Source organism: Schistocerca piceifrons, chromosome X (assembly GCF_021461385.2).
Source record: "Schistocerca piceifrons isolate TAMUIC-IGC-003096 chromosome X, iqSchPice1.1, whole genome shotgun sequence".
NCBI lineage: Eukaryota > Metazoa > Arthropoda > Insecta > Orthoptera > Acrididae > Schistocerca > Schistocerca piceifrons.
In genome coordinates, this window is record NC_060149.1 from 861,793,303 (window position 1) to 861,810,347 (window position 17,045).

General features: G+C 44.0%; 1 protein-coding gene across 1 annotated transcript in view; it reads left to right on the forward strand.

Moving 5' to 3' along the window:
• LOC124722737 (Down syndrome cell adhesion molecule-like protein Dscam2) overlaps window positions 1-17,045 on the forward strand; it is a 184,026-nt gene that overhangs the window by 10,163 nt on the left and 156,818 nt on the right. Inside the window, exon 3 of the mRNA XM_047247879.1 lies at window positions 3,273-3,436. Within this exon, the coding sequence (XP_047103835.1) occupies window positions 3,273-3,436 (164 nt within the window). The remainder of the gene's footprint in view (window positions 1-3,272; window positions 3,437-17,045) is intronic.

Genomic DNA, 17,045 nt, shown 5'->3' on the forward strand with positions numbered 1-17,045 from the left:
ACCCCGGCCGGTAGAGATACCACAAATTAAAAAAAAAAAAAGACATCGATGTTCCTAACATGCAGGTGATCATCGCCTCATTCATTGACTGACGGCTAACCCTAAACATCCATACATGTAGTACAATTCGCGCGGTCAAATGGAAAGGTCTGACATAAATCATAGGAATCAGTCAGACCTCTAGGTCCCTAAGAGTTTCTGTCCGGTATGATTCGTCCGTTCACATACAAACTCAGATTTATTGGAAGATGCCTAAAGCCATGCTCACAAGGGAAATAAAAGCGCTGGTGGGCGAGGAAACAGTCGAGTTTTGTGACCTCTCAATGTGGGATTTCACGTTTCACAGCATTCGGAAACGTGAAAGACTGAATAAGACAAGTAGGATTTTTACCTCTTGGAGAGAAACATAGCCAATGAGAGGCAAGATTGCGTTCTAGTCGCATATCACCAGCAGTAGCTTGGAGTCCACATAGTGGATTTGGTCGTTTGCAGTTGAAGCCGATATTTGGTGGATTTTATATCATAACTTAATTCTTATGAGTACATTCTGTTTCCAAGCACCAGCACAGAGAGCATCTCTCGAAAACGTGACGTTTTTGGTACGATTTGTTGCAATAAAATAACAGGAAAAGTTATACTGGCGGTTAAAAATTCATCGTATTTGGTCTTCTTTCGTATTATAACTTTCTCCTTACGGAAGTATGCCAATTCAAAGCACCAGAGCATCCAGTATTTTTGGGAAACAGTTCGTCCTTTTTACAATATGTTATAATTAATAACTAGTTAATAATATATCAGCAGTTAAAGCCTTCAGGATGTCGTCACATTGAAGACAAATACATTCGACGCCCAAGTACACTGTTGTGTAAAGGATGGGGGTGCACTTTTGTGAAGTCGATTGTATCTGGTTTGTGTCCTACTATCCCCGATCTTTTTTTTAAGTCACCTTCACATTTTCGAAAAGATTATGACTTTTGGCGAAGAGTTCTCGGGCTTCCAGCCGGGTGGCGATGTCTTCAAACTGCGACGTTTCGACGAGTGACATACTCATCATCTTCTGGCGAAGTGCCGAGACTTTGCGGATGCCGGTCCCTTTATACCTGCGGTGTGCCCCCCACCACCTGGCCGCGGGAGGCTGAGTCCAGCGGAGCCGGCGGGCGGGGTGGAGGGGGAAGCGGGTGCGCCGTCCGTGTCTCCGTCAGAGCATTCTGATCGCGTCTCGTGAGCTGGACGGTTCTTGTTGCGTTCCTGGCGTACTGCGGCTAATGCTGGATTCCAGGCCGCGCTCAGTTGATAGCCTTCGTCCCTGTTCACAAGATTCTCGTGGACCCGTATTTCTATTGATTCTTTAATGACGCTATCCCAATAGCTCCCGGCTCGGCACAGCACCCTGGTGTTTTCGAAATCAAAGGTGTGGTTTTCTTTAATGCTATGTTCGACTTGGACAGATAGAGAAATCTGCTATAGCTAAACATAGCATCAAAGAAAACCACACCTTTGATTTCGAAAACACCAGGGTGCTGTGCCGAGCCGGGAGCTATTGGGATAGCGTCATTAAAGAATCAATAGAAATACGGGTCCACGAGAATCTTGTGAACAGGGACGAAGGCTATCAACTGAGCGCGGCCTGGAATCCAGCATTAGCCGCAGTACGCCAGGAACGCAACAAGAACCGTCCAGCTCACGAGACGCGATCAGAATGCTCTGACGGAGACACGAACGGCGCACCCGCTTCCCCCTCCACCCCGCCCGCCGGCTCCGCTGGACTCAGCCTCCCGCGGCCAGGTGGTGGGGGGCACACCGCAGGTATAAAGGGACCGGCATCCGCAAAGTCTCGGCACTTCGCCAGAAGATGATGAGTATGTCACTCGTCGAAACGTCGCAGTTTGAAGACATCGCCACCCGGCTGGAAGCCCGAGAACTCTTCGCCAGCTGTATACGCCGGGAAAGCATACATTCACAATTATGACTTTTCTTAATAATTTGATAGAAATATGTAATATAATGTAATATTCGATGTTATGTACATATAAGGGCTCCCTCCAACATCTCTCACGCTCTCGTAGGAGTGAGACTGTTCGTTTTTGTGAACGTGCGAGGAAAAGTTGACTAAATTGCAAGATTGCTTTCTACGTCAGTGCTTGATTCAATAGCAGTTCAGTAATTTAACGCCAATATTGCAGCATATGAATGATTTTTTTGGCTTTAACTACGAGAGAGTTTCCACTCGTTCTAATAGGAGATTCTACACTGTCTTATTCGAACTACCTTGCATTTCACAGGTTCTAAAAATTCGGAAGCAGCAGCCTGGAGTGAGGGACCTTAGTATTATCCTAAAAGTGAGAATAAGAAAAATTATTCCATTTTCTGTATAAGAATATTGTAAATTTGTATCGCACTATTTGTAATATAAGTTTTAAAAGATCATGTCATACCAAACTGGACATGGAACTTCCGTTATTGCCTCGTATCATGTTCACGGATATTGAACTTTTCATTTGTGCATACTACACACAGAACAATATAACTAGCATTTGCGCAATGGAGAAAATGTGCTTTTTAATAGCGCTGACGTAGAAATTTTACACGTGTCAATGTTCGTAAAGACGCTGTGTGAGTTGCGACACAGGTACAACCGAAAACTGCCGCTGGGAAGCGCAGCAGTCACAAGATCATGGTGAGAAGCATGTTACATGCGCGCATCACGACAGAAACCATGTCTGGTGTGTTTCTCGTTGGGAAAAGCGTCCCAAATGAGGATGGCTTAAGGAGGTACGTTTCGCGCACGAGAGAGGGCGCTTTAAAAAAAACTACTACTTCGACCGATTCTTTAGTCCTGCTAGTTGGTGTGGGACGCTTACCACACTCAATTAACGGAAAAGGCAGGAAAGATTTAATAACGGGCTGCAATATTCCTCTCGATTTTCTCTAATCAGTGTGAGAGTGTAACAGAAATACTTAACAAAATGCAGTGTGCGGCGTCATAAGAAAAAGATTGTTCACCGTGGCTGGATTTACTCCATCAGTTCCGAGAGTGCACGTTCCTTTTAACCATGAAACATATTATTTGTTCCAACACACATCTCGCGAGGCGACAACGACGATAAAATTATGAAAATTCACGTTCATGCAGAAGGCTAGGGATACGATTTCTTCACACAAGGACCTTGGGATGTTGAACCCCAATCATTCTTACTTTCGAGTGCGTTCTTTGACCTTCTGCAGAGGAATGGATCACTTTGAGATGAGACGGACGCCTGTAAATGTTTCAGCGCCGTTGTCGGCGTACATGGTTCCACAGCAGCAGACGGTGGACGTGGGGCGGTCTGCACAGCTAAACTGCTCCACCGAGGGCTACCCCCAGCTGGCCGTCTCCTGGCTCAAGGATGGTCAGCCACTGCACACCTCCAGCAGGGTCAAGCTCGTCTCGGCGCAGGTAAGTGCTCACGTGTCACCGCACCGCGCCACTTCAAACTGTTAAAGGCTTGACAAATGCACCACTTGTTGTCAAGAGGTTACGGCACGCGTCATTGGTCCACAGCTACTAATGCTGCCTTCATATAATGGGGTGACTGCGTTTCGTTGTCAACTTCAAATTAATTTAGCAAAAAATTTCTGGATGAATCAAACTGGCACCATACTCTGGGTGTGTTGGGTGTCCAAATATATTTCGTCATAACTCCAATGCTGGGTATGATATAAAAAAAATAAAAAGAAACAATACTTTTGAGGTGGAAGGTATATTATGGTGGAAGGAGTTGGAGGCTTTATTGGTCTGGTTTCTGGAGCTGGAAGTAGTGCAGAACTGCTGTTGTCTATTGCTTTTCCCCATTCTGTATGCATCACAGCTGGCATATGTCAACACTGTTTTGCTCAGGCAGCAATTGTAGTTGCTCAAGGATCCCACATGCATGCATTGCTGGTAGTGCGAGCTGCTGAGCTCTGATGGCTTGTTGCCATCCTCTAACCATCTGGCATGGGTGTTATAATATGTAATGACTTCCTTCATATTGCACTTAACCACACCTCACCTCTTTGCAATTACACAAGTCTCGCTGGATTTTATCTCCTTGCTGCCCACTTTCTGGTATTTGGCCAATGACGATTTTTTCTGCTAACTGACTCGAATGTATCGCCTGTGTTCCCAGATGTACATTGCTACTGGCCTCTCGGTTTCGCCAATGTATAGGTCTCCACACTTACATTCGCTTTGTACCCGAGCCTGTGTGTGGATCATGTTTCTTGTCTCACTCTCTCTCTCTCTCTCTCTCTCTCTCTCTCTCTCTCTCTCTCTATTCAGTTAGTCTATTCCGACTCTAGATGACCCCATTATGAACTAAAACACACCAGTAGTAGGTAGTGGGCACTGGCGCAATTATGATATCAAATTGATATGTAAATTAATTAAACTGACCAATTAATTACCACCCAACATGGCCCACTCCTACCCCCAGATTACATCATGTTTTTTCTCAGCCGGTAAGTGGGTCCCAGGCCTCTCCCCACTCCCCCCCCCTCCCCCTCCCAACTACCTTACCCTCCCCCTCCCTCCCCCCTCCCCGTGGCCGTGCGGTTCTAGGCGCTACAGTCTGGAGCCGAGCGACCGCTACGGTCGCAGGTTCGAATCCTGCCTCGGGCATGGATGTGTGTGATGTCCTTAGGTTAGTTAGGTTTAATTAGTTCTAAGTTCTAGGTGACTGATGACCTCAGAAGTTAAGTCGCATAGTGCTCAGAGCCATTTGAACCCTCCCCCCCCACAGACACACCTAACCTACTAGCGGAAATTTCCTATTCTGGCGGAAATTTTGTATTTCGAATTTCCGGAAGAATTTCGATTCTTTGTGTGGATTTCATTGTCCCAGGGCTGTCCTGACGTTCCACCCCCCCCCCCCACCCACCCCCCCTCAACCGAGGAATTTAGTGGGGTGTGGTCAAAATGGAGATATCCTTTCCAGCACTCAAACCCCGGTCCTCCAGGATGGAAAGCCCAAGTGCACCCTCCTAAAAAATTATACTACCAGAGGCACTTCGAACTGGGCGGAAATTAAAAGTGGGGGTGCACTTTCTTGGACTCAAACCCTGGGCCTTCTGGACTGAAAGCCCTCCCAAAACATGGAAACTGGCCAGATGCAGGAGAGGTAGGTTGGGTTATTGTACTTTATTTTCGTTGGCAAGCTGAAGATCGGTCCTAATTACGTAATTAATCATAAAGATCGGTCCTAATGACGCAAGTATATGCATAGCGCCATACAAAGATTACCTAAAATCGCAATACAGGTGAAAAATTGACCATTCCATACAACTGATGGTCCTGTTGCGAAAAAGTATCACAATACCACTTGCAACTAGTAACAGACACATTCAAACTCTACCATTCACCTACAAGCTGGCGAGAAAACGGCTGGAGTGTAAGGATTATTTTTATTCTTTTTGGCAGGAAGTATGTTCAATTGATGAGATGCCGATGTTGGATAGAGAGGAGCTTAATAGAGTATTACCTGTAAGCATACAGCTGCGGACAGTATCTATCCTTGTTTGACCTCAGAGTTTGCTACAGACGCCTGCTCGACGGTCACCCTGCAGCCCAGGTAATTGAGGCCAATACAGACTACCACAACTGATGGAAAATGCATCACTGTTCTAATTACACATTCACATTGTCATGAAGAAAAAACCAGCACTTATGATGAATGGGTCACAGTGCACCTCATGTACTGGGGAAAATCGTTGTCCCAAAAGGCTGCAGAAGCAGTGGTAGTTGAACGTGCATTCCCCTCGAAGTACACTCACAAACTGGCCAAATTCGAGGCCGTCTTACCCTCCCTCATCCCTCGCCTCCCTCCTTGTTATTTAGAAACCGTCTTCAGAGTAAAGTAAAAGCAAGAATTTAAACTCTGAAGAAAAAAAAAATCTCTGTTAAGGAATTTCTTTCAGCTTGACGGACAAATTACATGACCTGAGAGCGTCTGTTGTGTTCAAATCAGTGTGTGTAAATAATCTGTCATGCACGTGTGTATTACAACCATTCCAGACACATAACATTACAGAGTACAGTCTTTCATGCCATAGGCTCACATGTTGGAAAAAACACGTTCATTTAACGTTGAACAACAACATTCTACAATTCAAGAAGATGTTGCTGTTTTGTACACTATGGAAAGTCCTGTTTTACTAATGTGAACCTACACTGAAAAGCCAAAGAAACTGTACACCTGCCTTATATTGTGTAGGGGCCCCACGAGCATGCAGAAGTGCTGCAACACAACGTGGCATGGACTTGACCAATGTCTGAAATAGTGCTGGAGGTAACTCACACCATGAATTCTGCAGGATTGTCCAGAAATCCGTAAGAGTACGAGGGGGTGAAGATCTCTTCTGAACAGCACGTTGCAAGGCATTCCAGATATGCTCAATAATGTTCATGTCTGGTGACTTTGGTGGCCAGCAGATGTGTTTACACTCAGAAGAGTGTTTCTGGAGCCACTCTGTAGCTATTCTGGACGTGTGGGGTGTCACATTGTCCTGCTGGAATTGCCCAATTCCGTCGGAATTGACAGTATATATGAATGGATGCAGCTGACCAGACAGGATGTTTACGTACGTGTTACCTGTCAGAGTCGTATCTAGACGTATCAGGGGTCCTTTATCACTCCAACTGTACATGCCTCACACCATAACAGAGCCTCCACCAGCTTGAACAGTCCATGGATTCATGAGGTTATTTCCATCCACTCGATACAACTTGAAACGAGATTCGTCCAACCAGGCAACATGTTTCCAGCCATCAACAGTCCAGTATTGGTGTTGACAGGCCCGGGTGAGGTGTAAAGCTTTGTATCATACAGTCATCAAGGGTATACAAGTAGGCCTTCAGCTCCGAAACCCATACTGATGATGTCTCATTTAATGATTTGCACACTTGTTGATGGCCCAGCACTGAAATCTGCAGCAAGTTGTGGAGGGTTGCACGTCTGTCACATTGAATGGTTCTCTTCAGTCGTCGTTGGTCCCATTCTTGTAGGATCTTTTTCTGGCCGCAGTGATGTCAGAGATATGGTGTATTACCAGATTCCTGATTTCATGGTACACTCATTAAATGGTCGTATGGGAAAATCCCCACTTCATCACTACTTCAGAGATGCTGATTCCCATCGCTCGTGTGCCGACTATAACACCAAGTTCAGACTCACTTAAATCTTGATAACCTGCCGTTGTACCAGCAGTAAACGATCTAACAACTGCGCAGACACTTGTTGTCTTATATAGGCTTTCCCACCGCAGTTCCACATTCTGCCTGTTTACTTATCTTTATATTTGAATTCATATGCCTATACCAGTTTCTTTGGCGCTTCAGTGTATATGACATCTGAGTTTATGAAACGAATCTTGAGAGCCTGTCTTGTAATAGAACTTCCATTAAGATTTGATCACATCTCTCTGTCTTCAGTTACATCGAAACCAGTTACCACCTATGTCCTTATATTTGACGTTTTTGCTCCATAACTCCCCTCTAGCAACATGTCTGCAAAGTTTCTAACCATACAGCAGATTCTTGGGTTCTAGTTTTGTAAGCAATTTGATTATCACAAGTTTTTCACAAAATCTAGTCACACCTCAGGAAAAAAAAGACTCTCATTTCCAGCTCCCACAACGAGCAATAATTCGAGTGGTGTCTAGTTTACAATTAGAGACTATGAAGTATGAAATAACGCAGGTAACACCTGTTTTTTAAACGCGCAATCGTGACATTAATAATAAAAACAGTCATGATTCCACAAGAATAGGTAAAGCCAGATTCTATTAGTTTTATGAACAAAATCGGTGTAGTTTTGAGAGAACTGTCTGCATCCATACTTTAACCAGTTATACCACTCATTGTAATAGAAGCTCCTATAAGATTTTACCGCATCCCTCTCTTCCAAATACAGAAAAAACACATCGTGTCTGCATGCTGACATCGAGCATATTACATGTATCACGTATTAGTCAAGGAAAATGCAACACCTCTGTGTTTTATTTCTACGACCTGTGTGTTGTGGGAGCTGCATAGTTTACACCATGCAGCGTTAAGTTTTCTGTGAGAGCCAAACGATCGAAACGTTAATATCGGTCTAGCACCTGACACAGACCTTGAAGCCATGCTAGAAAAAAAGTTGTACGGCGGTGTCAAAACTGTAGTCGCACACTGCTTGGATGTGTTACAGGCAAAGAAAACAATGTATTAAATTGCTTATGAAGGAACAATACAGGAAATCTCTTTTTTTGATTGATAGTCTGTTGGATATGGTCTTCCTCCAGTATAGTCGATAAGAGATCACACAGATCATTGCAAGTGACTTCAAGCGCTGGCCACGTGTTGCCGTGAAGTTATACATTATGTATGCAATATGCTCAATGTCAACACGCAGATGTTATTTCTTTTTTGATATATCATATGGGAGAGATGCGGTAAAATCTTACAGGAAGTTCTGTTACATGGAGTGGTATAACTAGTTAAAGTTTGGATGCAGATAGTTCCCTCAAACCGATACCTATTTTGCTCGTAAAACTAATAGAAATCGATTGTATCTGTTCTCATGGAGTCATGCCTTTTTTTCATTATTATCATCACACTTATATTTTTAAAAAACAGGTGTTACCTGCTTTATTTCATACTTCATAACCTCTAGTTACAGACACCACTTGAATTATAGCTCATTGTGGAACCTAGAAATGCCAGTGGTTATTTTTACGCATGATGTGACTAGACTATGTGAAGCAGGCTGTGATGACCAAATTGCTTACAAAAGTAGGACGTGAGAATCTGGTGAATGATCAGAAACTTCACAGGCGTTTCAGTGGATGGGACAAAAATGTCAAATATAAGCACACATACGGTAATTGATTTAAATTCTCGCTTTTTCTTTACTCCTATGATGGTTTCGAAATGACGAGGATATTCTGAAGTGATCAGTAGTTTTCGCAGCAAAATAGTAGAAGTTTTTTCCCCCAATTTTACACAGGTTGGACGCGTACAGGTCGAATTGTATCCTGCAGTCAAACTTAAAAACTATACCGATTTTTCTCATAAAACTAAAAGAAAATGGGCTGTGTCTGTTTTCGTGGAAAGAGAACATTTATTACTGTCGCAATTCTGTTCTCCTTTCTAATAGGTTCTCGATTGTAAGAGGTGCATTGACGTTAAATGCAGTTGTTCTCCACTGCAGAGTGGCAGTGTGGGAGACAGTCCAATGTGTGTGTGGCCTCCCGAAACAGTTGCAGTTGTGGAGCAGTGCTACTAAATTTCCCTTTCGTGTTGGTGATGGACTGTGTTCAATTTCGAGGTGTAAATAGAACAGTGATGCATTTTCCATCAAATAAAAATGGCTCTGAGCACTATGGGACTCAACATCAGGTCATCAGTCCCCTACAACTTAGAACTACTTAAACCTAACTAAGCTAAGGACATCACACACATCCATCCCGAGGCAGGATTCGAACCTGCGACCGTAGAGGTCGCGCGGTTCCAGACTGAAGCGCCTAGGACCGCTCGGCCACACCGGCCGGCCACATTTTCCATCAGTTGTGGTAGTGTGTATTGGTCTCCATTGTCTGGGCTGACGTCAAACAGAGATGGATACTGTCCTTTGCTGTATGCTTACATGTAATACACTTATTAAACTCCACTCTGTGTAACACCAGCATCTTGTCAGTTGAACATACTTACTGCCAAAAAGAATAAAAAGAATAAATTTAGTACCTTTCATCCCAGCCTTTCCTTGCCAGCTCGTAGGTGACGGATTGAGTTTGAGTGTGTCTGTCATTAATTTTGAGTGGTATTGCGAAATTTTTTGCCCAGCAGGATAACACCAGTTGTATGGTACCCTCAATTGTTTAGCTGTATTGCGATTTTAGGCGTTCCTTATGTGGTGCCATGGATATAGTTGCGCTACTAGGACAGATCTTTGTGATTTACAAGGTAACTAGGACCGATTTTCAGCTTCCCAACGAAAATAAAGCACACTAACCCATCCTCCCTCTCCTGCACCTGCCAGTTTCCAAGAGTTGGGACAGCACTTGGGTTTTCTGTCCAGAAGGACCAGGGTTCAAGCTCCAGAAAGGGCACCACCATTTTTAATTTTTCGCCAGTTCCAGGTATCTCTGGTGGTATAATTTTGTTATGGGGTGCACTGGGGCTTTCCATCCAGGAGGACCAGGGTTTGAGTGCTGGAAAGGCTACCTCCATTTTGACCACCCCCACCAAATTCCCTGGTTGGTGGTGGGGTGGGACGTCAGCACAGCCATGGACGAAAGAAATTCCCACTAAAATTCGAAATTCCTGCCAAAATTCGAAATTCCCACCAATGGGGTAGGTGGGAGGAGGGAGCGAAGGTTGGGGAGGGGGAGGGGCTGGGACATACATGCAGGCTGAGAAAACACATGATGTCATCTTGGGGTGGGGGTAATTATTTGATCTATTTAATTAATTTGTGTATCAATTTGATATCTAAACTTCGCCAGCACCATCATTACCCTACTACTCTAGCCAGTTTCTCCTGTCCTGCACTTTGTCCCGCATACTTTCCAGGTTGGACCTCATTACTTGTTTGAAACCATCGATCCATGTCATCCTTTGTTGTCTTCGTCTCCTTGTGCATTCGATCTTCCCCAGTATTAAGTTATTCTTCAGTGGATCATGATTTCTCATTATGTGCCCACAGTAGTTCAGTTTTCTGAAAGTACCAGACCTTCCAAGCAGCAATCTGGTTTTATCTGCTCTAACACTGACCTAGTCATTTTCTCTGCGGTCCATGGACTGTAAGCAATTTTGGTTCAACATCAGAATTGAATTATGTTTATTCTATGCCGTTCAGTATTTCCTATTTCTTATGGTTCAGGTCTCACATCTGTACTTTACAAATGGAAAGACCATAGCAGTTGCTGTAAGGATCTGTGTTGTTAATGTCTCTACTCCTTAAAACTGGCTGCTGTTTGTGCTTGTCGCGCCTAAATGTGGGCATGGCTCTCCTTATCAGTTTGGCATTATAGCCATTGTCATGCCCATTTGAAAAGTCATAACGGAATCTAAGTGGACCCTCGACGAATCAGTGTACCTTGCGGTGTGTGGAGAAGGTTACTTTGCGTACCACTATCACTTCCCCTCTTTCCTGTTCCAGTCTTGGGTAGTTCGCGGGAAGCACGGTTGCCGGTAAACCTCCGTGTGGACTCGAATGTCTCTAATTTTATCTTCATGATCTTCTCGCGAGATATACGAAGGAGAAAGCAATATAGTCGTTGATTCTTATTGGAACGTACGCCCTTGGAACTGTAACGTGAAAGCACACCGTGTTACAGAACACGTCTCTTACAACTTCTGCTACTAGAGGTCACTGAACATCTGTGACTCTTTCGTGATTACGAAATGAACCAGTAAAGAAATGCGCTGGTCTTCTTTGGATCTTCTCTATTTTCTCTATCAGTCCTACCAGGTATGGATCCCACACTGACGAGAAATATGCAAGTACTGGCCGAACGAGTGTTTTGTATGCTACTTTCTACGTTGTTGGACTAGATTTCCTGAGGATTCTTCCAATGAGTCTCAGTTAATTTTATGTGGTTGTTCCATTTCAAACAGCTGTACACGCATACTCCTAGATATTTTACGGAAGTAACAGCCACCAGTGATTGTTCCGCAATTGTGTTATAGCGTAAGGGAAAGTCTTTCTATCTGTGTATATGCAATACGTTACATTTGTTTATGTTGATAGTCAATTGCCACGCCCTGCACCTAGCATTTGGCTACAATTTTGTAAAGTCACGATTTCTCTGTATACGAGAGCATCATCGGCTGCAAGCCTCGTGGAACTTGCAACATTATTTTTTTTTTTTAATCTCATTTTGTTCGTTTATCTGCTCGGACATTGCAAGACACCCGCTTCAGTTCGTCGTTGATCCATTAACTCAGTTTTTTTATTACAGAGCGCAGCTAACCCCCTCACTGAACACGCTGAGTTACCGTGCCGGTACCAACTGAGCTACCCAAGCACGACTCACGCCCCGTCCTCACAGCTTTAATTCCGCCAGTACCTCGTCTCCTACCTTCCAAACTTCACAGAAGCTCTCCTGCGATACTTGCAGAACTAGCACTCCTGGAAGAAAGGATATTGCGGAGACATGGCTTAGCCACAGCCTGGGGGAGCCAGTCTGGTTCGTGAAGAACAACGCGCATCTAATGCCTCGCATTCCATACCGTAGGAAGTCCTATACAAAAGTTCGTGAGAATCTATATTCCAACGCTAAGCTTTTTACATGGCGTTTTTGTAGATGCACGTGTGGCTGAGTCGCTTTTTTCTGATTTACCCCTAGTTCAACTGTTTCTACAAATTTCAAAGTATCTAACGTTAAGAAGTAAATAGTTTGCTTTAAGTTTTTTTTCGCGCTGTAGAAAACTTAGTTGGATACTCACAGAATATAAAAGGAGCCTTTTACTGAAGAAGGTGTAAGACAGATAAGAACGTCTGAATAGTGTTAGCCACAAAAATATCACGGGAAGCTCCTGACATGATCCGTTAGGGTAGGAGGAAGACAATCTCGCTATCTGTAGCAACACTGGAACGTTATTTCTGACACAAATGAAGCACATTTGCTTATAAACAGTAGCAGATGAATTCCAGTGCAGTACGTTTCTCGCCCTCGGAACACTGCACAACAAGACTACAGATTTCAGGTGTGCACTGGTATGCAGACGAACTTCCAACTTCCTCTGTGGGAGATCCTGACGCCGGTGAGTCGTGGACATGTGGTTATGACCCTAAAAGAAAGCAGCAGTTGTCGCAGTGAAGGACAGCGCCCTGTAAGTGCCTGAGCGTCTTGTGTGTAAATAGTAACAGTATCAGTGCCAACAAAATAGTGCTTAAGCTATTTGACTACATTTCTAGAGTTGTCCATGGTGGTTCTGTTCCACCTGCCCAGATTGGCATGGAAAAGTTGCACTGAGGCTCTGTCAGGAAAGTGAGGGAGAACTGGAGCGCAAACTGCTCGAGAGCCGGAAAAACAGCTCGCTTCATCGCGACAACGCGCCAGCGTACGCCTTGCCCACTGTTAAGGAATTTCCTGTTAAGGAATAGAACAGCCGCTGGCCTATCTACACCTAGTCCCTCGCAATATCTCTCTCTTCCTTGCAATGAAATCTCAGTTCACAAGGCTGGTCGAATAGATTCTAACACAATGCACCGAGAGTACTTCAAAGTACTTTCAAGAATTTAAAAATCGGTGAAATCAAATAATGTTCGGTAATATTGCTTTGAAAACAGATATTACCACCTTTTAGCTCTGTCCATAATTATACGATACAAATACATTTATTTTGTGTGTAGCTTCGATGACCTTTCCCGCGTTTACTTTAATTACTTTATTTCAGTTTATGTAACATTTGCCCTGCATGCTCAGTTTCTGCTGAAGCACTTTTAGTGAACCGTTGCCGAAGATAACAAATTTAATTTCTTTTCGTGAGCGAAAATCGATATAGTATTATCTTCCCTTGTGACACGGATCCGTACAGCTGTACACGGTAAAACAAGGGAAAGCCTAGAATTAGCTTTGATCTAGCAGTGGATGTCGAATCGCTAATTATGGTGGAGATGTCCTGTGATTCTCTGGCATAGTTTCTTACAGATACGCAAACCGCAGAGGAAAATTGCGGCTTAATTGTTTAGTGAGATATCTTTTGCTCGCTGCGGCAATGCTATCGATTCATTCCAACCACAGAGACCGGCGTCTGGCACGCGAAGCTAATTATCTTGGAAGTAGTCGGTGTATAACCTGTGTTTATTTACCCTATAATTTTTGGTGTTCATCACCTTACACAGAAAGTGATATATGAGCACAGGTTTCAAATTTCGTCTCGTTATTTCTTCTTGGAAATGAGGACAAACAGTCTTCTAATCGTATTCTGAACGTGAAACGCCGATGACAAATCAAAAGCACGGCTGTATCAACAGCTATACATCGTATCCTATCTATATCTCCCGAAGGGTGATCCATGTCCTCAGACAGCTTAGCTGAGTCGAAAGACAGGGACTAAATTCTAGCACCCGTCTGCTGCAAAGTTACCACAAGCATTTCCAACGATAGTTGACTGTTTGCAAGCAAACTAACTGAGACAAGGAACGTAGTTCGGAAACAGCTAATTTTTAACATTATTTTTGAAGGTACCGGAACGTCAAAAAATGTAGAAGAAAGTGAAATCATAACCCTAGACGACATTTTGAGTACTTTTTATGACTGGAGCACTGTTTCAACAGCAAAGGCTTAACAGTCGCCAGTTAAGCACTGGAGCAGAACACTCATCTTTTCAGGAGGGACCGTATGACCTGGTCAAAGTCTCCTCGTATCTGTCTGAAAATGTCTGAAGCCACTGAAATGGAAGGCACGAGATTTTCCACAGCCTCCAGAGGCTTGCGGTACACCCATTTCTTCACGTGGCCCCTCAGAAAGTAGTCCACTGGTACCGAGTCAACAAGTCTACCTCTCACGATCCATCTCGCACTATATTTTGTATCCTAGTTCTCTTGAACCTGAAGCAAAACAATGTTGAGCAAAACACTATTGTTCTTACTGGGTTATGCAGCTGTCAACGTTATGTAAATACTAGAAACATAGTTACACCGCAACTGTGCGATGCCACAACCCATTATTTTTTTGTCAAGACCGTTTCAACCTTATGCCATTCTCCACTGCTAAATGGAAAACCACAATGTGTCATAATAAAACATTGCAACGCTGCTATGAATACGTAACAGTCTACGTAACAGTCAATTGCACCTTGCATCTCTGAGCTCGAATGCCCAAAAAAAAAAAAAAAAAAAAAAAAAAAAAAAAAAAAAAAAAAAAAAAAAAATGGTTCAAATGGCTCTGAGCACTATGGGACTTACTGCTGAGGTCATCAGTCCCCTAGAACTTAGAACTACTTAAACCTAGCTAACCTAAGGACATCACACACATCCATGCCCGAGGCAGGATTCGAACCTGCGAACGTAGCGGTCGCGCGATTCCAGACTGTAGCGCCTAGAACCGCTCGGCCACCCCGGCCGACGAGCTCGAATGCTGCTACATGGTCAACAGCTTCACGCCTTAAGCTACAATACAAGATCTTTTTCTATATGTGCTGGTATTTCATGATGAAATCATGTTGCTAAAATTTATGTGAGATATTAACAATGTACATATCTACTGTGAAAGGGGTGAGGCCATAACAAGTCATGGTGCTATGGTGAAACCATGGTTTAATCGTTTACGGAGTAACTAACGATAGCAGGAGCAACGTCATGCTGGAATTATAGGCTTACATGTGTATGAAATATGACATTCTCTGTCAATTATGGACACACATGACGGAAAATAATGAACAGTGTGTCCACGATCAGTCTCTCTGGAGGTGAGCACAAACTAATTGAACTGTTCTGTAGAATTCCTGTCGTAATGTTCACACCAAACTCTTGCTAGCAGACTGTTCGGTGAACAAATCCCAACCCATCCTAACGTTTGCGCAACAGTAAATTAAACAAATTTATGTTTGAAAAAAAATATTGTGGTTGCAGATGATGTAGTTGTTCTACGTGCTAGTTGTGTAATTAGTTCTCATGTAGCACGTTCTGAACCATCTTTCACGCTCAGAAGACGTTCGCGTATTCTGTACAGAGCCTCCTTCAACCCACTAGAGAACTTCCTGATCTAAATGTGAAGCGCTTACTGATACTAAAATGTAAACTTTCACGGCCGTAAATATCATGTCCATTATAATTATCCGGGCTGTTACGCCGTGGTCGGTTGATGAATTCTGTGGTGATTCCCAACGTTTCGTCTCCGACTGCGGGAGACATCTTCAAGGGGGTCCGTAGCTTGATGGAAGGTCCAACACACACACTGGCTCGCTACTGACTGCCGCTAACCGAAAGGAGGAGGGCGTCAAATTAAACGGTATATGGATGCCGATGCTAAAGAAGATGTGTACCACTCGTCCACTACTGGGTGATGGCAACGGCGATCGACGGCGACGGACAGCGGCCAATTGCACTGACGTTTTCAAAACGCGTGACTTCACGCCGCGGCGCGGGGGCGCGCGGACACGGAATTTAGCGGCAGTCAGTAGCGAGCCAGTGTGTGTGTTGGACCTTCCACCAAGCTACCGACCCCCTTGAAGATGTCTCCCGCAGTCGGAGACGAAACGTTGGGAATCACCACAGGATTCATCAACCGACCACGGTATAACAGCCCGGATAATTATAACGGACATGAAGCGCTTACTGTTCGTCTCCGGGTAATCGATGGATTGACAGGGGAAGATTTTCTCGTAATCGCCTGTCAGTTACGCTGATGTTGGATGACACAGACCAATCCCATCCAGAACATCTCGTCATAAATACCACTGGACTCACGTGAACAGCTTAGTGCGATACCATAGACAAGTGCGCACTTCTGCCATTTTATGACAAATAAACCGCTTGGAAATGACCACAGAATAGTTTTACCAGCTCCTAAGGTGATCTGTTTAGTACTTGAAATGTAAACAGGAAACGGCCATTGCAGTCGGTATAGAGTCTTGAGAATTAACTGCATTTCTGTGACCCACATGTTGACATGTCTTGCTTCAGATGTTGCTAACTTCGAAGATGCAGTGCCATAGAAAAGTAGTTAAAATATTTCCGTACCTAACACTATTTATTTGTAGGCACTGCCTTAATGGAGTTTCGAAGAGCCGGAGCAAGGCTAAGTGAGAAGTCGAACTTTTGGTCCGATCTCCACGGAGTGCCGAGAAAACCGAAACGGCACTTGATTTCCTTCATCAGGTTCCGCGTAGCAACCAAAATCCTTAATGTACACTGCCGCGTAGAACGAGAAATCCGACTGAAAATGTTATCTCTGTCCATACTCAGTCATGCAGCCATCACAGTGCAAGGCTGATGTGAAATTACAGCCTAGAAGAGCCACATCAGTAAAACCGAATTTGAACAGGGAGTACAATGTTTCTTAACAGAGTCACTGCTTGACCTTAAAGATTTACTGTA